Source organism: Ostrea edulis, chromosome 6 (genome assembly GCF_947568905.1).
Source record: "Ostrea edulis chromosome 6, xbOstEdul1.1, whole genome shotgun sequence".
Taxonomy (NCBI): domain Eukaryota; kingdom Metazoa; phylum Mollusca; class Bivalvia; order Ostreida; family Ostreidae; genus Ostrea; species Ostrea edulis.
Genome location: NC_079169.1, coordinates 78,181,231 through 78,207,051, shown reverse-complemented (window position 1 = coordinate 78,207,051; position 25,821 = coordinate 78,181,231). Strand labels below are relative to the sequence as shown.

The 25,821-nt window shown below is 34.2% G+C and overlaps 2 protein-coding genes across 4 annotated transcripts in view; both read right to left on the bottom strand.

Moving 5' to 3' along the window:
- The window catches only part of LOC125667355 (multiple epidermal growth factor-like domains protein 11), a 48,536-nt gene that overhangs the window by 2,301 nt on the left and 20,414 nt on the right, over nucleotides 1-25,821 (bottom strand). The window lies entirely within an intron of this gene.
- LOC125683254 (uncharacterized) lies at nucleotides 17,102-22,736 on the bottom strand. The gene is made up of 5 exons (XM_048924208.2): nucleotides 22,638-22,736; nucleotides 19,519-19,571; nucleotides 18,249-18,389; nucleotides 17,789-17,918; nucleotides 17,102-17,687 (listed from the first exon to the last, which is right to left on the bottom strand). Exons 1-5 carry the CDS (start codon nucleotides 22,730-22,732, stop codon nucleotides 17,234-17,236), a joined length of 873 nt encoding a protein of 290 aa, XP_048780165.2. The 5' UTR covers nucleotides 22,733-22,736; the 3' UTR covers nucleotides 17,102-17,233.

Sequence of the window (25,821 nt, the reverse complement as noted above, 5' to 3'; positions counted from 1 at the left end):
CTTTTTTGTATTCCTTGTGGAGGTTATGAGATTGATCACTATCCACTGTCTTCACTTTTTATTAAATAAAATCTGTTTGATATTAAGTTTATATGAAATACTTTATCACGTTAACAGGGCGAAAAGGCAGCCAGTGTATACTTTTATTTAGATATATCCATCGCAAGCGCATAAAATTCAAAAAATTCCGGACGGTTGCGGACAGCTGTCAAATATCCTAACACGACTGTAGATATTTATGTAACGCGGGAAAAAAACGTTAGTGTAAACAGTGCAATGTGACGTCAAAGTAACTTCGCTGTTATAAACTATAACAACACGTACGAGGTGTCAAACAATATACATCTCAAATTGAGTGTGTTCAGTATGACTGATTATGAACTGAGTAAAATTCAGGAACATAGATTTTACTGTTATAAAGCCAAGATAAATTATATTGTGTTTCCGGTATCCCAAACCTACCTATATGTACCTTTTTCGTTGCCGACCCTTAATATTTTATTAACGATATATATGAATAAAATAAAAATCCAGAATTTTTGCAACCGAAATATTTTCTTTTTGCATTCAAGTTCCTCCTATTTACATTTTACAGAATGGTCAATACTTATATTTATCTATTTTGTTATACCTCTTGTAAGAAGATTCCAGTGACAGGAAAAGTACAACAACTATTATTGATCTTCAATATGTGTGAAAAATTATGAAACAATTAATCTTTTTCATATTGCTTATGTTTTTACACAGGAAATACAAAGTTTTAAGTAGATGATAAACTATTTCGCGTTCGTAGCAGTTAGAAGTCACCTCGATAGCAATGTGTAATTCCGTAATGTTATCTGTGTGTTTGGAAAACTTAAATGTCTCATTCTGGAACACTAGTGAATGGAAAATGGGTGACGGTCGGCGACGTCTTGCATAAGTCTCTCGACTCGATGTGGTACATGTGTTACCATATCAGCTCACTCCACTCATAAATATCATAAATATGTAAAATAAGTTACACGATTGCAAGTAATATACATTCCCTGAGAATTATATTATAGAACTTTAATAGTTTTGCACGCTATTTTGATCTATAAAACTTTAATACTTTGATTTAGTTTTTTTACTACTACAAATACATTTGATGCTTTGATATACAATTGATAATAGCTTTCTATAATACACAATAGTTAACTACAACTGATACAAGATGATATAGGTACATTTTTGGTTAAAGTCATTTTAGCAAGTATTGTTACCTTTAACAATCAGAAGGCTTTTTAAAAAAAAGCAGAAGTAATACCAAAACAGAATAAGTCTCATATACAATGGTTTGACTACGGATAACTCCGTTTACTTGATCAAGATATAGGGCTCACGGCGGGTGTGACCGGTCGACAGGGGATGCCTACTTTTACTAGGCACCTGATCCTACCTCTGGAATATCTAGGGGTCCGTATTTTCCGAAATCCTTATTTTGTATTGCTTATACGAGTTATGAGATTGATCACTGTTCGTTATCTTCGCCTTTTATACTGTACCACAGTCACGACTGAGAGTCCAACCGAAGATGTTTTACACAAGTAGTGACTGTTCCTTCGCAAAGTCCGTGGTATTTAAGGAGAAAGTCACGAGTCTTTCGGTATGACCTTTAAAACGGAAGCCATGTGTCACAGTAGGTGTTGCCATGAAAAAGAATTCTCACTACTACATGTACGTCATGCATTGTTCAAAAACTTATGTTGCTTCACCTAAGCCTAGTGAAATATTTTCATCACTAAACGTTATCTAATGAGACGTAAAACAAAAATTAAACCAGTTGAAAGAATTATTCTTATTTCACTTCTTACATTACATAAACCTTACTTTGAATCTCTTCTATAACATACTCCTTCTTTTTCACAAACAATCCATTTTATATAAAATACATGCAATATGACAATCTGCAGACAAACGACCATTTTGATAGCTATTCTGGAAATGTTGAAAATTTTGATAGGGTCCTATATTCGTAATTCAATTTTAATGGTTTCCTCATTAATAGTCACGACATACTTGACAACAGTAATCAAATAATCATACATCGCAAAGAATAAAGTACGATGACTATCAAAATCTGCCCTCTAAAATACCCTAAACGAACAAGTTATGAAATAAAATTTTATAAGCACAACAAATACAATCAATTACTGGCTTGCCACTTTTAAAGCTCATAGATATAGACCATGGGCTAGTAAAGGTAATGGGGGACCCCTCTAGGGATTTTTGCAAACAGGTATTTTTTTGAAAGTACATAGTCTCTAGATTATAAATCAGGTTGTTTGACATTTCTACGTGGGAGCGTTTACGAGTTTTGTGGCAAAAAACATGAAATTTGTAAAAATGATAGCCAAAAACTGGAAAAACTCTTGAGATCTGATATAGATGTCACTGACATTTGCAAACAAGTATTTTGTGAATGAATGTAACCCTTTGTTTATATATAAAGTTGTTTGACATAAATATGTGAGAGCATTTACGAGTTTTGGGGCCAAAACATGATTTCTTCTTTAAAAATCGACGAAAAATAGAAAACTCCTCCAGATCCCATATTGATGACATGGACATTTGAAAACAATTCTGAACATCTGTAACCCTTTAACTATAAATCAGATTGTAAACATTGAGACCTTTTCGATTTTGGGAGCAAAAACAAAAAAATTCTAAAAAAAAAAAAAAAAAAAAAAAATTAGCGGAAAACTGGAAAAAAATCTTCACATCCGATATAGGTGTCATTGACATTTACAAACAAGTAGTATATGAACTTATGTAACCCTTTGATTGACAAGATGTTTGACATAAATAATTGGGGGCGTTTACGACTTCTGGGGCTAAAACATGATTTTTTTTAAAATTTAAAAACCGCCGAAATATGGAAAAGTTCTTCAGATCATATATAAATAATATGGACCTTTGAAAACAATTATTTTTTGAAAGTATGTAAACCCTTTAATTGTGAATAAGATGGTTTGACATTAATGCAAAGGAACCTTTTCAAGTTTTGTTGCAAACTCATGAAATTTGTAATTAAAGTATTGTTTAAAAATGGAAAAACTTCGACAATCTTACAAACACAATATGGACATTTGCAAAAATGTTTTTTGCATTAAAGAACTCAACCCCTTGTTTATATTTCAAGATGTTTGACATTAAGGCGAGGTATATGACTTACTGAGTTATTTGTAAGAGATATTCTTGCATGCAATATGAATCCAGAATTTGTAATCGCATTGCAAATAGTAATTTTAAACTCTTGAGTCTGTCAGTAACTTCTACAACCGGCCGCGACAGAGTCCTCGGATATGTTCCGTGTCGTAGTAGGTGTGGCACGCTAAAGGACCCTCACTGCCAAATGGCCGTAAGCGCCGAGTAAATGCCTAAATTTGAAGCCCTTCACCGGTCTTGGTGACGTCTCCATATGAGTGAAAAATTCTCGACTGGGACGTTAAGCAAGAAACATACAATCAATCAATCAATCTAGTGACATAACATGTTTAATAGTGTAATCAACTTCGTACTTCTCATCAGATGGTGCATAGTCATTTTAAACGTGAGGTGCTTAAGTAATACATGTATCCAATTGCCATCCATAGCTGAGACACATATGTCCTGAGAGTACGATTTGGCAAACCTGTTTGCCATTGAAAATAAGATGGGTTGTTTGACACGACTTGAGAGAGACATGCAATGAGATACTATATACACATGTATTCAGAGATGATGGAGAGGTGGTCATGGTACATGTAAGTTATTGCATGGTAATTTTGTGGCAGTCAGAAATTTGCCTTTTGATTATCATAGCAAATTCTTTGACTTGAAAGGGCTAACGCAAATGCAGACTCAATTCAGTAGCAACACATACAGATTATATAAGTTCGCCTTTGGAGTTTTCCGAAATTCAATTTTGCTAGCAAATTTTCTTTGTGTTTTTTATTTAGGTTTCAAGTTTTGCAATCACGGTTATATGAATCGGGATAAATGACAAGTATCTCTCTGAGCATTTTCATACTCCCAAGCACATAGTTCTACACGATATTTATCTCCTTATTTTCGGATAAAGTCAAATGCCTTTCCATATTGCTCAAGAGTTATATCAATTTTAGGTTATGATTTGTTTAGATCATTGGACTTAGTGTACGTTTTTCTACAGGTTGGATGCAAGGTGAAGATAACGAACAGTGATCAATCTCATAACTCTTATAAGCAATACAAAATAGATAGTTGGGTAAACACGGACCCCTGGACACACCAGAAGTGGGATCAGGTGCCTAGGCGGAGTAAGCATCCCCTGTTGACCGGTCACACCCGCCGTGAGCCCTATATCTTGATCAGGTAAACGGAGTTATCCGCATTCAAAATCAGTGTGCCAAGAATAACTTAACAATCGGTATGAAACACTTCAGACAGCATTTGACCCAATGCGAGGTTGTATTGACGAACTAGATCGTTTTAACGACCATAGAATTTGCGAAATGCTGACTTCAATCGAGACTGTTGAAACCCCTGTACCATCAACTTGTTTGTCAGTAGCTTGTCTCGATTTAAAAACTGACTATACGCAGAACAAGTTCTTGCATATCGAATCAGTTGAGATATATAAACATCATATGCAGGTGATAATGGAATGTTGCTACATAAATATGGGAATTTGACGATGGAGAAATCATCCAGTTTGTCATACAGTTGAGTTGTCAGTTTGCCGTTAATGTCTACTTTCAATAAAATATCTAAGTATGAAGCAGAAGTGGACGACTCTGTGGTGTCCTTTATTTCGAGCTCACAGGGATATATCAAATCGACATATGAATGAAAGCTATTATTGTTAATAGACAAAACGTCGTCGACATATCTAAATGTCGAATTGAAGGCCACAGCGAGATATTTTTTCTTCTTGCGTACAAGTTTAGAAGTTTTTGAATAAATTCTGCTTCATATGAATATAGAAACAGGTCAGCTAACAAAGGAGCACAATTCACCAAAGACCACGAAGATATTGTCAATGATGAGGAACTCTAGCATATTTTTTATTTCAACTTCAGAGTACTTGTGCGTGGAATCAGAGTGGTGTTTAACAAAGTATGTTTTTGAATGACTGCTCACTAGATATGAATATTTCCGTTTTCCGTTTTTGTTGAAGAAGCAACTGTCTATGATGCCAAAAAGCCTAGTCTTTAATTTATCGTGAGGAATGGTCGTGTATTGTGTTGAAAAGTCATAGGTTTTAACGTTATTGATTTGGGAAAACGTTTGCGATTTCAAGTTTACTAAAAGTTCTTTAGAATTTTTTAGAATCCACATTTGATTAACACAACTTCTGGCATATGTAGTCGCACAGTAAGTTTGAAGTTTCTCCTTCACATCTGTTAATATTTTCGTGAGGAGCAAAAATAGGGGATTGGTAGAGCACTGGATCCAGCAATGTATCTTTGTTTGTAAGGGTTTTTATGTAGTTTAGGAATCCAGTATAGGTACGGTAACTCATATTCATTCCACCCATTGACTTGGATATTAAATGTGTCTAAAACTGAAGCATGGTTTTGAAGAATTTCATCTTTTGAAAGGGCAGTTGGAGTATAAGTATGATTACCAAAAGTGCCAAGTTTGTTTAAAATACAGTTGTAATAATGAGACTTACAAACAAAGACAATGTTGTTACTAGCTTTGTCAGCTGGAACCAAAACATATTCCTTATGTAACCTATTTAATTCTTTTATCACTTCTGGTTTACTAAACACAAAAGGATAATTATGGTACGTACTTTTGTTTTCATGTGCTAATGCGGGATTTTAATATCCCTCTTATGCTTTTAACCCATTCTGACAATGTATCAAGTTCTTCTTTTTCATATTTAGCCCATCGTCTGGTATAATCTTCGACATAATTCATAATAGAGATGAAATTCTGTCGCCAATTAAACGACCGAGGTTCTCTGTACTTAGGACCTTTTAGAATAAGTGATTTGAGGTCCTCATTTTCAACTATATCAACATCACCAGTAATGACATGTCCAGCTGGACTATAGTTGAAAGAAGATGAAGAACAAGAACATACTGGTGGATTACGTATAAGATGGTCTATATCTAGGCACTGCAAAGTTTGTATATAATTAAAACGTTTGGATGCAATAGTAGAAGTGTAGCTGTAAGAAGTACAGGGTGTAGACTTGAACTTGATATAAGTTGGAATACACGATTGAACCTTTTTATGACGAAGAATGTTGCTGATGTTGACGGCATCTATTCCTTTGTTTGTAAATTTGAGCTTAAGGAACCGGCGGCATGATTTGGAAGGAATATCATCCATGTTCCGTGCTGGTTTATAGAGCCTGTGGTAGGCAACATCCATAATCATAGAGTTCAGTCTATATTCAGGTGTTGAAAAATCCAAGTATAGACTAGCCATAGTTTCTTCAAATAACGTGTGTAAAACTCTTAATGGAATAGAGTAAAATTTTGTACGAATATGATGTGGACCTAATTGTCTGTTGATGTAAGGCAAAGGTGAATCCAACGTGACATCATTTATATTTGGTCTTTTATATGAACGATGTTCATGACTGCGTTTCGGTCTTTGGGTGTTGGGAAAGAGTCCCATCACATTCACGTTATGTCCTTGTGGACTAGTCAAATTTCCCACATCATATACATTATCATTGCATCCATATGGAAATGCAGTGCCTAGGGTCCTGATCCAGTGATCTTCTCGTTGTCTACGAAAAGGGGTGCTTAATGTTGGGTTGTTTGTGTGATGGTAATTTTTTTTTCTAAAATCCTTACCCTCTTGGACAAGATGGAGTGGTCCGGTGCATTAAAATATTTGTAAAGAAGTTGGTTACCACCATTATTAATTTGAAATCTCTGCCCCGATATTCTTTCATTAAGTGAACCCTTGGTTTCTCCCACATAAATTAAGCCACACGGGTTACACTCAATGGGTAGACAACGTTAGAAGATTTACAAGTCAGATTGTCAAAAGTTTTGGTACAGAAACTACGTCCAGTTAGATTACTACTAAATGAATTTTTAGTGATCAGTATATCACAAGTTTTGCAATTTTTTGCAGAACATTTTGAGGTTGAACACATGGGGTCTGATAAGGAATTATCAAAAATATCTCTTAAAGGAACATAACAGTCTTTAATTTGGGTGTAAGAAGACAAACTGTCCACCAGCAGAGGGTTGGATAAAACATTCCCCCTTTTAGCAACCAAATCAATATATGAACTTTATTTATAGTTGTCCCGTGGGTATCTGGGTTAGAAGGAATAGGTCCTCGGTACCTTTTGCATGTCGTAAGAGGTGAATAATGGGGCAAGAAAACCATTGTCCCGTGGGAATCCAGGTTAGAATAGGTCATCAGTACCCCTTTGTGTATCGCAATAGGAGACTAAATGGGACGGTCTTTTGGATGAGATCGCAAAAACCGAGGTCTCGTTTCACAGCAGGTGTGGCATGATGAAGATCCCTTCCTGCTCAAAGGCCGTAAGCGTAGGCCTAAATTTTGCAGCCTTTCATCGGCAATGATGACGCTTCCATATGAGTAAAAATTATCGAGCGGTACGTTAAACAATATACAATCAACCAACTAATTTATTGTGTTATAGTCACTTTTATTATATGCAGAGTTCTTTAAACGGCTTCTATTTTTGTCACCACTGTACCAGTTTGTGGTTCCCCCCCCTTGTACTTGAGTTCCTTTGTTACAGAGCAGACATTTGTGGGTGGGGAAAATATAGTGAACACAGGTTGAGTGAACGTCTCTTAGTCTTACAGTTCACTTGACTCGGCGCAACTTCGTCAATGCTCAAGTTTTACTTCTAGTAACTAATATTTGTAAATTATTATACCATTTAAAGCTACTAAACAATATATGCCTTTATTATTCTTGGGACTCTGTCTTATGTGACATCTTTATAAGTAAGCTGAAAATTGAAAAGGTGTTCAATATTACATATGACAATATATTTATGTATTTTACAATCGTAGGTTGATATAATTTATTAATCTAAATTATTCATAAATTGTTTGTAATATGTCATATTCTCAATAGTCGAGCCATTATTTATCAGGGTTTCCCCCATTTTTGCATTGTATAACTCAAAGGTAATCCATGTGCTTCCTTTTTATTGATTATATACATTTATGGGATTCCATACATTAGATATATCGTGTGAGACTTGGAAATGTGGACAACGATTTTTATGTTGAAAGTTATATTTAATAACTCAAGATTGCATATATATCATATGAAGATAGGGTCTATGGATTAAAGTATCTAGGAATGAACCATTTTTCATACTGTTTATTTAGTATTGAACATGTTAATAGGTACATGTTATTTTGGGAATGTAGTATACACTGTATAATTTCGTAAGACATGAATTTGTAGACATTTAAAAATATGTACCACTTTCCATAATACACTGTCTTCTATTTTTTATACGTATTTCTCACAAATGTCCTCTCTGGGAAGTCCCTATCCCGCTGTTTGTGTTTACAATGTGTCGTCTTTAATGCGGTATGGAACATCGTAAGAGCCATGTTGAATTTGTCAAAAATTTTATAAATTCAAATGGCCCTATCTTCAAAAACCCCCACATAAATTTATCAAACAACCTTTATTTTATACACACTTTCAAAAAAATCATTATGTATAAAGGGGGGGGGGGAGGTAATCTGTTACTGCCCCATGGTCTGATAGGATTGAATTCCCAAAATTTCCCATTTTCTCCTAAATGTTCTAATTTGTTTTTCTAAAAGTATAGATGCACATTATCATTTCATAAATTTTACTTTCCCGTGTAATTTTATTATTTACATTCTTTCCCATGCTATACTAGTCTTTAAAGAGACTAATTCACACACCAACCCCTTTTGTTTTTCACTTTTAAAGGGAAAGGCAATCCTAACTACACTGTTGCCTTTATGAATACAGTATTACATACTGATATTGTAAATGACCATCTTTAACAACAAAAATCCTTGCTTAACAATTAAATCTATCTTATATTTCAAATTACCCGCCGCCAAGAGAGATACCATTGTAGTTTAATTTATTACGTCACACCGTCGGTTCCGGTGTTTTCATCAGCAGCACTATAAAATTACAAGTCACGAACAGTTAAGTATGGAACTGTATAGATTTGAGCCCGTTTTTTCGCAAGAAGAATTTAAGAAAAGAAGACGTTCAGTCGAGTCGCAGACCAGGCAGATGGTAGTCGTTTCTTCATAAATGTAAGTTTCTCAAACTTCAACCTGTATTTACACAAATGATGGATCTACAGTTTTCATATAGTATTTTCTTTTCAAATAACTTTGTTGGGTCAGGAATTTCAGGGAAATTTTTTTTTTCACAACTCCCCTTCGCATTAGTGTAATTAACTGCTTGACAGAAAGGCATCCACCTATTTACAATGTATTCGTAAAATCTACCACATGCACATCTTTGATAATCTTAGAATCCCATCAAAACCGGAATAGAAGGTTTGACGTGAAAATTATTGATTTTAGTGGCTTTGAATACAAAAGAGTTCCACATCATGGTAGCGTCTATAGATGGCGATAGTTTAAATTCTTTAACATTTTAAAATTAGTACTGAGGCTTATCTAGGCCGTATATCAACAGAATAGTATGACATATCTTTATCATATAATCAATCCTATCATTTATACATTTTTTGGGTTGCCTTTCCCTTTATTGATCAAAATCTACTATCTAATGTGTTTAAAAGGTTTCACATAATCCCACTTCTGGTATACCCAGGGGTCCGTGTTTGTCAAACTTTCTATTTTGTATTCCTTATAGCAGTTATAAGATTGATTATTATTCGTTATTTTTACCTTTCATTTACTTGATTTTTTTGTATGAAGATAAAGCATTGTCTTTGCTTTCCAAAAATAAGCCCCCTGTTTCATCTGTACAGATCATTAACCAGGTGTTTCTTTATTTAGCATGAATGTAAGAAAGGTAAAGATAACGAACAGTACTCAATCTCATAAATCCCATCAACAATACAAATTAAAGTTGGGGAAACATAGCCCCTCAGACATACAAGCGGTGGGATCAGGTGCCTAGGAAGAGTAAGCATCCCCTGTCGACCGGTCATACCCGCCGTGAGCGCTATATCTTGGTGAGGTAAATGGAGTTATGTGTAATCAAATTCATGTGTCTAGAATGCCCTACATGTTGTAACTATCGGTATGAAACAAATCAGACAGGATTTCACCCAATGGTAGCTTGTATTGGCAAACTAGATTGTTATAACGACCATCTAATTTGCGAAATGCTGACTTTTAACGAGATTGTTGAAACCCCTGAACCATCAACTTGTTTGTCAGTAGCCTGCCTCGATTTAAAAACGTACCATAGGCAGAACAAGCTCTTGCGTATTGAATCAGTTGAGAGATATAAATACCATGTGCAGATGATACTAGAATATTGCTACATAAATATGGGAAGTGGACGATAGAGAAAGAAGGTTGCTTATGTTTGACGGCATCTATTCCTTTGTTTATATTTGAGTTTACGGAGCTGGTGGCATGATTCGGAAGGGGTATCATTCATGACCCGTGGTGGTTCAACGACTTGTGATTGGCAACATCCACAATCATAGAGTTCAGTCTATATTCAAGTGTTAAAAAGAACAAGGGATGTTATAGGCCAACATTTATCTCGTTTCAAAAGCGGATCATATTTTGCAGGTAGAAAGGTAATAATTTTCTCGCTTCATTCATATATAACATGTACCATTTACTTGTTGGTGATATTGAGAAAATAACATTACAATATTGCATTATTAACTCTCACGCTATCTTCTGACGGTCGCTTTTCCAGAACAACGTCATCGATCTTATAGGATTTACAGTCCCCTGATTCTCCTAGAATATTTTTTTCTAAACGTTACAATTTTAACTTTCTATATAAAAATATTCATTGAGATCAAAGACTATTAAAAACTGGTATGCTATGGAAAATACACTATGCATTTACATGTAACTTTATAATGGCCATAGACATTTTGCGGAAGAATCTTTTATTAATTAGAGTGAGGAAAATAATGCGTGTATTGGTCAAAAATTGTTGAGTAGAACGCAATCATATTTTCGAAGGTGCTGTTCGATGTCCTCCTATTCAAATGAATTATGGAAAATAAAATGGTTCTTGGTTGTTTTCTCTTTCTTTTTCTTTTTTTTTTTTTTTGGTCATAAATATATACACTTCGATTAAAAACGTCGATTGAGTCTTATAAATTACTTGTTATGCCATATACACCAAGGACAATATCACTGGTCTGCTTACATGTGTAGCGAAAAAAGAAACAGACATCCTATCTATCTAGCTCTTGAGATATAACGTATCAGTTATTTATCCTTAGATAATCCTATTTTGAAAAGACAGGACGTCCAAACATATTACCGTGACCTTTAAAAACGAAAGTAGAATAATTTCCATTCATCATGCGGTGTTTGACTGGACATACATGTACTTATTAAATCGCAAAGTAAGTAAAAGTTTAAGAGGTTAAATAATGGAACAGTTTGCTTCAGTTCTATAACATGCAAAATATTGACTTTGCGTATCGAAAACAGCCGATTTCCGCATTCATTCTTTATTAAAATTCAAATTGTTTGCAACCATATTGATTTTGAAGGAAGAATATCAAAGGATAATTAAACATGCAAAATATAAATCTGGTTGTTGCATGCAAAAGTTTTTTTTAAGTTCTATAACATGCAAAATATTGAATTTTCGTATCGAAAATAATCGATTTCTGCATTCATTCTTTTTTAAATTCACATTGTTTACAGCCAACAACCGACACTATATTGATAATGGAAGAAAGATATTAATGGATAATTAAACATGCAAAGTATAAATCTGGCTGTTGCATGCAAAAGTATTTGTTTCTGTTAAAGTTTATTCATAATTATTTCAAATCAACCGATTCCGCTAGCGTATATTCATGACGTCATAATAAAATATTACGTCATTTTCATGTAAGTGGGATTAGAAGAACATCCTAGTTGTATAAATAAAAGGAATAATTAAGCATGGTATGAAAGTTGAAAAAATGAAAAAACTCTCGGCGGTATATAGCCAATCACGTCCCTTGTTCTTTGTTATAGACTATACAACATAGACCATATGGGCGGTTTAGAATTTACAGTTTGGGCTATATTTCTATAAAATATCCCAAGAGATGTTGCTTCCTGGATTCTACGGTTGATGAATTTTATTTCCTAATCGAAAAAATAATTTGTTATTTTATCAGATTCTATGAAAAAAATGTAATCTGGTTATATGCACGTGACTTGAAAGATAAACATCGATATTTCCTACAACATACATCTCATCTCTGCGGAAGCCCTGTCGCATTTCCTTTACCAGTCTTCCTTATGTTTGCACAAATTGATACTAGAGTTAGTACAGACGCACTGTTAGGCCATTACCATCCAAACACTCTGGGAATAAGAATTAATTCGATACATTAAGGGCTATATAAAGGGCTCACGGCGGGTGTGACCGGTCAACAGGGGATGATTACTCCTCCTAGGCACCTGATCCCACCTCTAGTGTGTCCAGGGGTCCGTGTTTGCCCAACTATCTATTTTGTATTGCTTATAGGAATTATGAGATTGATCACTGTTCGTTATCTTCACCTTGCATGGTTCATTTAATGTATCGAATGGTTCAATATAAGAAGGCCAGTTAACAAATGAGCACAACTTGTACCCATATAATTTTCAATACACTGAAGATCTTTTCACCAAAGACTACGAAGATAATGTCAATGAGAAACTCCAGCATATTTTTAGTTCAACTTCATAGTAATTGTGTGTGGAATCAGTGGTGTTTTACAACGTGATTTTGGGATAACTGATCACTAGATATGAACATTCATTTTTCCGTTTTTGTTGAAGAAGCAACTATCTATGTTGTCAAAAAGTATAGTTTTTCATTTATCGCGAAGAATGGTCTGGTAAAGGCATACGTTTTGATGTTGATTGGAGAAAACTTTTACGATTTCAAATTTACTAATAGTTCTTTTGGATTTTTTTTATATTATAGGATTTATTTGTATGAGATTGATCAGATTCAAATTATAATGTGTTTAGCTAGATATATATTTAACTGAAAAATGCCTTTTTGAAAAAAGAACAACAAAAGACAAAAGAAAAAAACTTATTGTGCACAACGTTATTTGTACCCCCCCCCTTTTAAAAAAACAAAACAAACATCTACATGTAGATACAATATCATAAAATGTAAATTAGGCCTATTAGTACATGTAATTTCTTCACAACACACGTCAAATGCGAAATTGATATATTACGGCACAAAGTTAACGAATTGTAGCATTTTGAGGTGTGAAATTTTGCCTTAATGATTCATGATCTATATGTAGCACATTAGGAATGTAGCATATTAGGAAAAGGAAAAACTTGTTTTCATAATGAACTTGAAAAACAAAAGCTTTGGAAATTGGACTGACCTCGCAATAAATAAGGTTTTATCAAAATGGGTTTTTAAAATTAAATTCATTTCCATTTTTACTATATTTTATTTTTTCAATATATATATATAGTGAAGAAATGAAATGATGTCGATGAGTCCCTTATAAATATAGTATGAGTACGACAATATTCGAAAGATATTTCATTTTATAAAAGAAATAGAATCAATTCGAACTAGGTAATGGGTGACATTAATTTTTATGTGCAATCGCAAACCCATTGAATACAATGTCGCATTAAAGCATTAAGTGGTGGATGTAGAGAGGGGTGGATTGCGTGCATCCCTCCTTTTTGGGTTGAACTTTTTATATAATTAAAATACATCCCTCCACTTGTTTTGTAGGATGTCCAGTTAATCATCACTTTGCACTTTCTTTGGAGTCAAACAGGATGATGGAAACCTGATCCTCGTTAATTAAAGTGTCACTCACTGATCCTCGTGGCTTGTCTCAAATCTCAGTGTCTCTTTTCAGTTTCAGTATCCAAATTCTTCGAAATTTAGTATCTTTTGGGAAAAGAAATATACTTAATCCCTGTCCCGATTTCACATTGCAGTTCAAAGCAGCGCATTGTACCATAAATACAGGACTTTTCTATGTAAACACTATAAAACCCTATCAATGCAGTCGAAAGTTGTCTCAGATGACGTCATAAGGTACGAGCGATAACTCACGTCACAACACATTTATTGATCGCTCAGGTAAAAGTTTGATAGCGCCGTGTAATTCACGCCAAGTGATTTTTATCAAAATTGCCATGGAAATTAATCCATAAGTGTACGACAGACATTTTTCTGTATAAAACTCAAGTTTTAGGAAAATCACCGTACTTGACCTTTAAGAACTTACATAATGTACTAAACTTATTCTTTTGGACATTTTCCAGTATGATAGAATATAATTCCATACGTTTCCTAGATATTATTTATTGAAAACAGACTATTTGGGTGACCAACAAAACGGATCATATATCCTGATAGAGTGAAATAAAATTGCCCCCGTGTCTTTTAAATGATAGATAGGTAGATGTATCACCTTGTGATGAAAACCCGAACACATGATGTTGAGTACACATCTTATACATGTACTATTTTCATGAAGTGTTAGAGATGGGGTATAACAGATACGAGAGAGAGAGAGAGAGAGAGAGAGAGAGAGAGAGAGAGAGAGAGAGAGAGAGAGAGAGAGAGAGAGAGAGAGATCTAAAATAGATTTACATCGCTCTATCAGCATGTCTGATCTCTTCTTTCTGTTGGTCGTCCAAGCCAACCAAAGTTTTATGTTGTTTTTGTTTTAAAATTCAATGTTCCATACCAATACTGGTAACTGAAACACCGCAATCAGAAAGAGCGACGCCCTTACTTGATTGTTACCTATCATTGAGAATTATTGGTTTAATATTATAAATAAAATGGTACCGTTACTTAACCATGAAGCATGGACTTAGGGTGTACAAAGTAACTTAGTACACGCCAAAAACGTTTTCTCGAGGTGTGAAACATGTACAAAAGAATCAACAAAATGTATTTTATGAAATCCCGTATCTATTAGTCATCAAGTTTAGATATCATATCCACCCTACTTACTATTGTTTTAATTTCATGGATCAAATTTCATTTTGAACAACTGGATTGTGACTGATTATGAATTACTATTCCAATGATTTCTGTAAAAAAAAAAAACACCACTATATAAAACTTCCATTTCTTCGTCAATTCAAATCACTAACTAGTTCTAATTACTATTCATCTGTAATTATCAGAATTGTATAGATTCATGATTTCAGCTTCTTCATCGTCAACTTCCCATATTTATGTAGCAATATTCCATTATCACCTGTATATGTTGTTTATATCTCTCAACTGATTCGATAAGCAAGAGTTTGTTCTGCGTATAGTCAGTTTTTAAATCGAGGCAAGCTACTGACAAACAAGTTGATGGTGCAGGGGTTTCAACCGTCTCGATTGAAGTCAGCATTTCGCAAATTATATGGTCGTTATAACGATATAGTTGTCAATAGAACCTATCATTGGGTCAAATGCTGTTTAACGTGTTTCATACCGATTCTTAGGCCGTTCTTGACACACTGGTTTTGACTACGGATAACTCCGTTTACCTGATCAGGATATAGGGCTCATGGCGGGTGTGACCGGTCGACAGGGGATGCTTACTCCTCCTAGGCACCTGATCCCACCTCTGGTGTGTCCAGTGGTCCGTGTTTGCCCAACTATCTTTTTTGTATTACTTACAGGAGTTATGAGATTGATCACTGTTAATAAAATGAATTCTTGCCTTTCCTAGCGACTTAAATTTGACATGTATTTAGGACCAAGACATGACACGACAGTTATTTTGCCTGCACTAGCTTTGTGTCGATGACGACGCCGTCCGCGGTTAATGGTACTGTAAGATCCGAACTTGGCACAGTGGCCAGTTGAATTGACACAGCCGTCAGCTCCTATAACTTGTAATCTACCAAGACATTTCTTTCTTTCAAGGCATCAACAAACTGTTCATTACAAGTGTTCTCTTCATAGAATCTTTAGTAGCATATTTATATATCACGCACATTCTCCCATACATGCTGTAAGGAAGGGGTTGAAAAGAGGATTCGTATTAAAAATTACTTGGTATAGGTGGGGTTTTTTCTCAAAAAACTGAATACGTGATGTTTCTCAAATTTTACAATCAATGAATATGATTTTTCTCTATCAAACAATTTTTAGAGAAACATTGTATGAATTGAATAACGGGATACTTCGGTGTAAAAAGGACCCATAAATTCTTATTTTGCAAATTCGACAAAAAATTGCGATCATATTTTACACAACTCTTGATGATAGTGCATTATTTCATTAGAGAATGGGGAGGCCGTATAATAAGTTCATCTTTCGATCATCATTAAGAGGAACGTGTTGGTAGGAGTTATGAGATTGATCACCGTTCGTTATTTTCAACTTTTATCTTTCATTCATTAAGTAAATAAATCTTTCTGAGGAGAAATTTAAGCAGTATTTATCACCTACCCTGGGTGATATTTATCCATTTATCGATTGGAGAGCATTATACATATTCTTCTATTTCCCATTCATTTACGTTGTTCAATTTCCAATATATGTATAGTGTACTGTAAATATTGGGTACAACGTATACTTCATAGGTTGTTCACTACTTATGTCGTCTAATCTGTGATACATTTGTCTGTAAACAGCATTTAAAAATTGCATTTTTTTAAAAGATTAAAGAAAGGAAATCAAAGATAAAGAAAGGTATAATTCATTTCATATAGTAATCATACTAGATACTTTACAGCAATTTACTTTTTGCAATAGGCATCTGAGGAAAGTCCCTCGAGCACAATCCTAAGTCCCTAATGACTAATATAGGTACGATACATTTAATGAGATTGGGAATTCTCTCTAGAATTAAAATATTCATCATTCCAAATACCAGCGAAGTAGATTTAAGAGAAAGTGAGTAGAATTGGTATAACTCATATACATGTTTCCCAAAAGCCCTCAGAAATCATAAGTATTCATTCAATGTATACAAATGCACAACGAATCGACCAATGCAATGTATTTAACAAATATATGATGAAAGCGATATGAAATGATAATGAATAATAAAGTTGTATAACTCTCTTCGTCTAATCATAAACTTTCTAGTCCCGATAGAGATACCTAGATGGTAAAATCAGACTTCGTCAAATCCATTCGGGTGAACTAGACTATAAGGTCTCGAGTTTTGTGCATTACGTTGGTCAGTGAAAGAGTTTCCTGCACTACGTTGGCCAGTGGAGGGGTGTCTCAAACGTTCTTGCATATCTCCTCCATCAGAAGTGTCTGTGCTGCTTTCACTTTCTCCATCCTCCAGTACGTGTGGCTTACGTATGATGACCGTACTGTACTGGTCTGCTGGGATATCCACTGACGTAAATTTAGTGAATATGATTCGACTGTAGTCATGTGTCACGTGCTTTTCAAATTCTCTATTATACGTGTATTTCGTAATATCGATGTCACTGTATTGTCTATGTTCGTGTGCATTGCTGATGTAACGAATCAACTGAATGTTTTGTGACTTTTTCTGTGGGATTGACTTCATTTTCATGGCTTGGTCCACTTTATACTTTCCTTGTCTTCGTGTTCTTGAAAAATAGTTAGAAAAACGAACTTGATAAGTTAAAAATATTTGCGTGTGTTACAAATTTATACTCATAAGTATGAATTTCTAGATTTGCATACTTACCTATATAAGCAGATCATAAAACACATGATGAAACTTAGAATCAGCAAAGTCGTTATTGCAGGAACCATTAGTCTAACAAGCGGGCATGCTTCTTTGTTGTCTTTCTTAGTTGGTGCTTTTTCCGAATCTACTACTCATTAATGTAGAAATATGGGTTCTTTAAAGTGAAATTCGTTGAAATCATATCAATATAATCGTGTAATCATATTTTGATATAATATTTTATATCAGTTGAGGGGAAGCTTGATTGTAATGTCAGAGCTTCACCATACCGATATTTAGTCCTTTGTAAGATCGATTTTGTGAGTACATTTTTGTATATAGCATGAAGGATACTTCATGTGTGTACCTCACTTGTGGTTTGTGCTATAATGATGAAGTGAACAAACATTTAAACCTTTGCATGGACTAATAGCAATGTCTTTTTTTTCTAATTTGTCAAACCACATGCCAAACTTACGTTTACTTTTGTTTTCGATGCACCCCACGTACTGATTACAGGTTTCTGATTTAGTACAGTTGCAAACCTCTTTACACGATTTTCCGAAATATCCATCCACACATTGTTTTTCGCAATTATCTCCGAAGAAACCAACACACTCTGTTTGCAAAGAACAAGTTGTAATGAAACACATGTTGGGTAGTTTTAAATAATTCAGTTCATACTATTCTGTAATTAGAATATTTATGTTGTAAGGTGAAGATAACGAACAGTGATCAATCTCATAACTCCTACAAGCAATACAAAATAGATAGTTGGGCAAACACGGACCCCTGGACACACCAGTAAATGTCTTGTAAATTTTATTATGAATCCCAATTAATTGATTCTGATTAAAGGACATTTATAAATGGTTACCAAAGCAACCATATATAATTCTCTATCAGATAAAAGATGGAATATTCAGTAAAGTTTTCGCGGGGATTTTTCCGTACAATTCACTTAATTTTCTCAAGTGCACAGTTCAATAGATAATTGATTCTATGAAATGTGAATACCATACCCAGTAGAATAGAGTGCATAAATTCTGCTGGATAAAAATCTGTTGTGCAAATTAACAAATTATTCTATGAAAGTATAGCTACTGGTGAGCAAAAAATGTATACATGGTGTCAAGTGAACGTGCTGTTATTGACCACGAGTAACTGGTTTGTCTGAATCTTACAAATATTTGTATTTGATAATTAACACACTCATTATTATTTTCCCACATATACTGGATTGTTTGATAGCTGACCTGTTTTTACATTCTTATGAAACAGAATTTATTTAAAACCTTCTGCGTGAGAAGAAAAAATACCTTGCTGTGGCCTTCAATTCAACATTTAGATATATCGACAATGTATTTTCTATTAACAATAATAATTTTCATTCATATGTCGATTCGATATATCCGTGTGAACTCGAAATAAAGAACACAACAGGGTCGTCCACTTCTGCTTCATACTTAGACATTTTATTGGAAATAGATATTAAAGGCAAACTAACAACTCAACTCAATGACAAACGGGATGATTTCAGCTTCTCCACCGTCAACTTCTCATATTTATATGGCAATATTCCATTTTCACCTGCATATGGTGTTTATATCTCTCAACTGATTCGATACTACATCTGGTATATCCAGGGGTCTGTTTGCCCAACTCACTATTTTGTATTGCTTGTAGGAGTTAAGAGATTGATAACTTTTTGTTATCTTCATCTTTCATTAATATACTGAACCACTTACCAGTGCATTCACTTTTTATTTTTCTAAAGCCAGAACAACATTCTATCGTCTTACTGTAAAAGATGAATTTGAAGACAGTTATCTTCATATTAAAACTAGGTGATTCTACAGTGTAGAAATGCAGCAATATTACTGTGTAACATTTTTTTTTAAAGAAAATAATTACGTACTTGATTATAATTAAATCATACCAATTGATCAGATCACTCTGTATTTTGTATTTCTTGTGGGAGTTATGAGATTGATCACTGTTCATTAAACTCACTTTTCATCAATACAATTTGTTTAATATTAAGTTTATATATGATACTTTGATATGTTAACGGCGCTATCATAGGGGAGAGAGCGCAGGCATTCTATAATTTTATGTAGATTTATCCATTGCAGGCACATAAAATTTGAATATTCCGGACGGGTGTGGAGAGCTGTCAAAACATCTTGCAATGCAGCTTTCGATATTTATTTTACAAGGGAAAAAAACTCTAGTGTAAACAGTGCATTGTAACTTCAAAATTAACTTCGCTGTTATCAACAAGAACAAAACGTACAAGTACATCTCAAACTGAGTGTTCAGTATGACTGAATGTGTTTTACTGTTATAAGGCCAAAATAAATTATATGTGGATTTCCGGTTTACCAACCCTACCAACATGTACCTTTTTGCTGCCGACTCTAAACATTCTATTGACAATATATACATAAATAAAATAAAAATCCATAATTTTCAAACCGGATTTCATTTTCTTTGTGCATTCGAGTTTTTCCAATTTACATTTGAACAACTATCGATCTTCAATACGTGAAAAGTATTTGTAATGTATATAAACCTATATTGAAAACGTATCAAAAACTAAGATTTCAAATAAACTGTTTTGATCCAATTAAATGCTTTCCTACTTATCCTACCTAATTGTTTGGGGAGTGAAATATGAAACACATATATTTTATTTTGGCCTAATCCGTCTTCTTTATTTTAGCAAAATTAATTGAATAGTTTTATTGTGTTTTTAATGTAGTGGTTAAAACCAGATCTTCAATCCGCTCCTTTATTGGCCATATCTCGTGTCCAATAGAGGAGCGGGTTGAAGATCTGGTTTTCATCAGATTGCTATAAATACTTAAATGGATTTTTTTAATTCACCTCAAGTAGGTTTACATTTTTCTCTCCTAATCTTACTTGAAAGAAAGAAAAGTACTGATATCACTACCGCATATACAGGCAATATTGATTTATTATTGAGTTTTGAAATGGTTGGTTGGTTGGATATTGTTTAATGTCCCGCTCGACAATTTTTCACTCATATGAACATGTCACCATTGCCAGTGAAGGGCTGCAAAATTTAGGCCTATGCTCGGAACTTTCGGTCTTTGATCAGGGAGGGGTCTTTATGATGCCACACCTGTTGTGACTCGGGGCCTCGTTTTTGCAGTCTCATCGAAGGGCCACCCTCTTTAGTTGCCTCTTACGACAAACAAGGGGTACTGCGGACATGTTGTAACCCGAATCTCCACGGGATACAATTAATGGTATATCGTTTTTCCTATTGCTTATGTTTTTACACAGGAAACAGAAAGTTAAGTAGACAATGAAATATCTCGCGTTTGTAGCAGCTTAAAGTAAACTGGACAACAATGTGTAATTCCGTAATTTTATCTGCGAGTTAGAAAAGTTTAAATCTCCCATTCTGGAACACTAGTGAATGGAAAATGTGTTATGGTGGGCGATGTCTTGCATAAGTTACTTTACTTGAAAGAAAAAAAATAAGATCCCGTGCTACCATTAGAGATCACTGCACTCGCAAACATCATACATATGTAAAAATAAGTTACACGTTGCCAGTAATTTACTTTCCCTGGGAATTATATTAAAGAACTTTAAAAAATGTTGCGTGCTATTTTGATCGATAAAAGTTAAATACGTTGATTTAGTGTTTTAAAATAATACAATACTTACTACAGCAAATACGTTTGATACTTTGATATACTATATCAATTAATAATAGTTTACCATGATACACAATAATTGACTACAACTGTAGATATATTTTGGTTAAAATCATTTTAGCAAGCACTGTAACCTTTAACAATCAGAAGGCATTTAAGAAAACCAGAAGTAATACCAAAACAGAATAAGGCTCGTATACGGTACCAGTCACACCTGATAGACCAACCGAAGACGATTTGCATACGTGGTGAATGTTCCTTCGCAAAGCGCGTGGTATTAAAGACGAAAATCACGAGTCTTTCGGGTATGACCTTCAAACCGGAAGTCATGTGTGGCAACAGGCGCCGCCAAGAAAAAGAGCCCTAGTTGTTACGGCCCTGGGTGTCTTGCATAGAAAAAAATATGGTACTTCACCTAAACCTAGTGAAAGTTTTACATCAGTAAAATGTTATCCAATGTAAAACTTATACGGTACCAATTTTGATGCACCAGATGCGCATTTCGACAAATAATGTCTCTTCAGTGATGCTCAACCGAAATGTTTGAAATCCGAGATAACTATGAAGTTTTAGAGCTAAATATAACCAAAAACAGCGTGCCAAAAAAGTGGAGCCAAATTCGTCCAAGTATAAGAGCTATGCATGAGGGAGATAATCCTTAATTTTGAAATGAATTTCTAAATTTTATAACAGCAATTAAATATACATCCGTATTTTCAAGCTAGTAACGAAGTACTTAGCAACTGGACTATAGAGACCCTCGGGGACTAACAGTCCACCAGCAGAGGCCTCGACCCAGGGGTCATAATGTAAAACTTATACGGTACCAATTTTGATGCACCAGATGCGCATTTCGACAAATAATGTCTCTTCAGTGATACTCAACCGAAATGTTTGAAATCCGAGATAACTATGAAGTTTTAGAGCTAAATATAGCCAAAAACAGCGTGCCAAAAAAGTGGAGCCAAATTCGTCCAAGGATAAGAGCTATGCATGAGGGAAATAATGATTCACCTTTCACATAAACCAATAATTGAGAAACTTATTCTCATTTCACTTCTTACATTACATGAACCACTAGCAGTGGTGACGTCTCCATATGAGTGAAATATTCTCGAGAGGGACGTTAAACAATATTTAATCAATCAATCAATCTTACATTACATGAACCGTACTTTGAATCTCCTATATAGCATACTCCTTCTTCTGCACAAACAATCCATTTTAGATAAAATGCATGTAATATGAAAATCTGCATAAAAACGACCATTTTGATAGCCATTCTGGAAATGTTGGATTTTTAAAAATATAATCCTATATTCGTACTTCAATTTTAATCGTGTCCTCGTTTATAATCACGACATACTTGAATTCACGAAAGTGTATTACACACTATAAAGAATAAAGTGCGATGACTATCAAACTGCCCTCAAAAATATTGAAAACGAACAAGTTATGAAATAAACTTTTATAAACACAGCCAATAAAATCAATTACTGAATTGAGACTTTTAGAGCTCATAGATAGGAATAGATTCTTGGAATTTCCCATTTTCTCTCATGTATGCTAATTTTTGCTAAATTGGCTTTGGAAAATATAGGTGTACATTATCATGAAAGGTGAAGATAACTAACAGTGATCATAAATCATAAATTTTACTTCCCCATGTAAATTTATCATTTGCCTCCTTTCCCATGCTATACTAGTCTTTAAAGGAGCTGATTTACGATCCCCCTTTTCTTTGTCACTTTTAATCATCAAAATCTACTGTCTAATGTGTTTAAAACGTTTCACTTGATCTAATATCTCACGTGTCACGGTAGGTGTTACCACGAAAACGAATCCTCACTTCTACGTCTTATATAAATCAAAACTCATGGTACTTCACCTAAACCTAGTGAAAGTTTTACATCAGTAATGGGACATTAAACGATATACAAACAAATAAACAATCCAGCTCAGAGACTTATTATTATTTCACTTCTCACATCACATAAGCCGTACTTTGAATCTCATCTATAAGATACTCCTTTGCCAACCACAATCCATTTTATATAAAATGCATGTAATATGAAAATCTGCAGAAAAACGACCATTTTGATAACTGTTCTGGAAATATTGGATTTTTGAAAAATATGATCGCATATTCGTACTTCAATTTTAATCGTGTCCTCGTTTATAATCACGACATACTTGAATTCACGAAAGTGTATTACACACTATAAAGAATAAAGTGTGATGAATATCAAAATCTGCCCTCTAAAATATTCAAAACGAACAAGTTTTAAAATAAGATTTTATGAGCACAGCCAATAAAATCAATTACTGAATTGACACTTTTAGAGCTCATAGATAAAAATAAATTCTCAGAATTTCAATTTTCTCCCAAATATACTATTTTTTGCTAAACTGACTATGAAAAATATAAGTGTACATTAACATATCATAAATTTTACTTCCCCGTGTAAATTTATTAGTTGCCTCCTTTCCCATGCTATACTAGTCTTTAAAGAGACTGATTTACGATCCCCCTTTTGTTTGTCACTTTTAATCATGAAACTCTACTGTCTAATGTGTTTAAAACGTTTCACTTGATCCCATCTCTGGTATGTCCAGAAGTCTGTGTTTGTCCAACTCTTTATTTTGTATTCCTTATAGGAGTTATAAAATTGATCACTCTTCGTTATCTTCACCTTTTATTCACATAGTTGTTATGTATGAAGAGAAAGTAATACGCATCTCCTATATACCCCCTGTATAGATATGTGATCTGTATGGATCAATGACCAGTTGTTTTTTTTATTTAGCATGGCTTATATCTATACAACGTTTACCATATGGGAAATGCTTGGGCGGTTTCAAATTTGGGCTATATTTCTATGAAAAATACCAAGAGATGTTGCTTTCTTGATTCTACGCTTGATGGATTTCATTTTCTAATCGTAAAACTAATTTGTTGTTATTATATCAGATTCAATGAAAAAATAAATATGTGATTAGTTATTTGTTCATATGCACGTGACTTGAAAGATAAACATCAGTTTCCTAAAATAAAATGTAAATCGTATTCCATTTTTAGTTAGTACTGAAACACTGTGAGGTCATACTCATCCAAACATTCTGAGTCAATTCGATATACTAGTATTAGATGGTTTATTGCATAAATGTTTGGGGAGTATGGAGCTTTATACCCCTTATCAATAATCTTTGTGAAGAAGTGGAGGTAAGGAACAGTAATCAATCTCATAAATCCCAAAAAGAATGCAAAATTAAAAGCAAGACAAACACTGATCCTTGGACACACCATAGGCGGGGTCAGGTTCCTAGGAGAAATAAACATCCCTTGTTGATTGGTCACACTTCACTTGTAGGGAGGTCTTTATCTTCATAAGATAAACGGAGTAATCCATAGTAAAAATCAGTATGTAAAGAATGGTCAAGCAATTGGTATGAAACACGTCAGACAGCATTTAACCTAATGACAGGTTGTGTTTACAAATAACATCAATACAATGACCATAGAATTTGGAAGATACTGTCTTCAATCGAGACTATTGAAACCTCTGTAACATTGATCTTTGCAGAACTCGCTCTCGTGTATCGAATCTGTTATGAGACATGAACACCATATGCAAGTAATAATTTTAAATATTGCTGCATAAAAGATGAAGATAACGAACAGTGATCAATAATTAAATATGGAGAGTTGACGATGGAGAAGCTGAAGTCATACCGTTTGTCATAAAAGTAGACTTTATGAAATAAACTAATATTTGGCGAACTGTAGGTCCGTATATCTTATTAGAGTTATATCTCTTGTACTGTTCATGCGTAGTGCAAGGGGGGGTAATTTTGATTGTTGAGTTACGCAACTTTGCATATAGTGGGCGCATATTGGCGCATTCTAGAAATTTCTAGAATTAATGGCTGGGCAAGTCCAGAGTAAAAAAAAATTTGAAGAACATTATAGCCAAAGCACATGTAAGTCAATTTGTGTTGCATATATTTGAGTGTACCTGTTAGAGTGTCAACGGATGCTAACCAGTGTTAACCTGGGCCTGATATAGTTATGAGTTAGGAGTTAATGAGATTGATCACTGTTCGTTATCTTCGCCTTTCATAGGTAAACATTAGGCCTATATTACCGAGGAAATCGACCATGGACGTTGTAGTCATTGGAAGTTCCCACGTTAAACGTTTACGATCCTATATATATACAGAACAAACCTTAGCTCAAAAACTTTAACTTGAATAATGTAAATGTTAAAACACACTTGTATTGAATAAGCGGGGGAAACCTTACAAATTCAAGGGATGTGAAGAAATTGACTTCATTCATAAACACTGTTGGAGCGTTGC

What these genes read in the sequence shown, in the direction of transcription:
- LOC125683254 (XM_048924208.2), bottom strand. Translation starts at nt 22,732, where the DNA reads ATGGTCGTTTTTATGCAGATTTTCATATTACATGCATTTTATCTAAAA. An exon ending in CATCGAAAACAAAAGTAAAC is followed by an intron (nt 17,919 to 18,248) that starts GTAAGTTTGGCA and finishes ATTAATGAGTAG; the next exon opens with TAGATTCGGAAAAAGCACCA. An exon ending in TTTATGATCTGCTTATATAG is followed by an intron (nt 17,688 to 17,788) that starts GTAAGTATGCAA and finishes CTATTTTTCAAG; the next exon opens with AACACGAAGACAAGGAAAGT.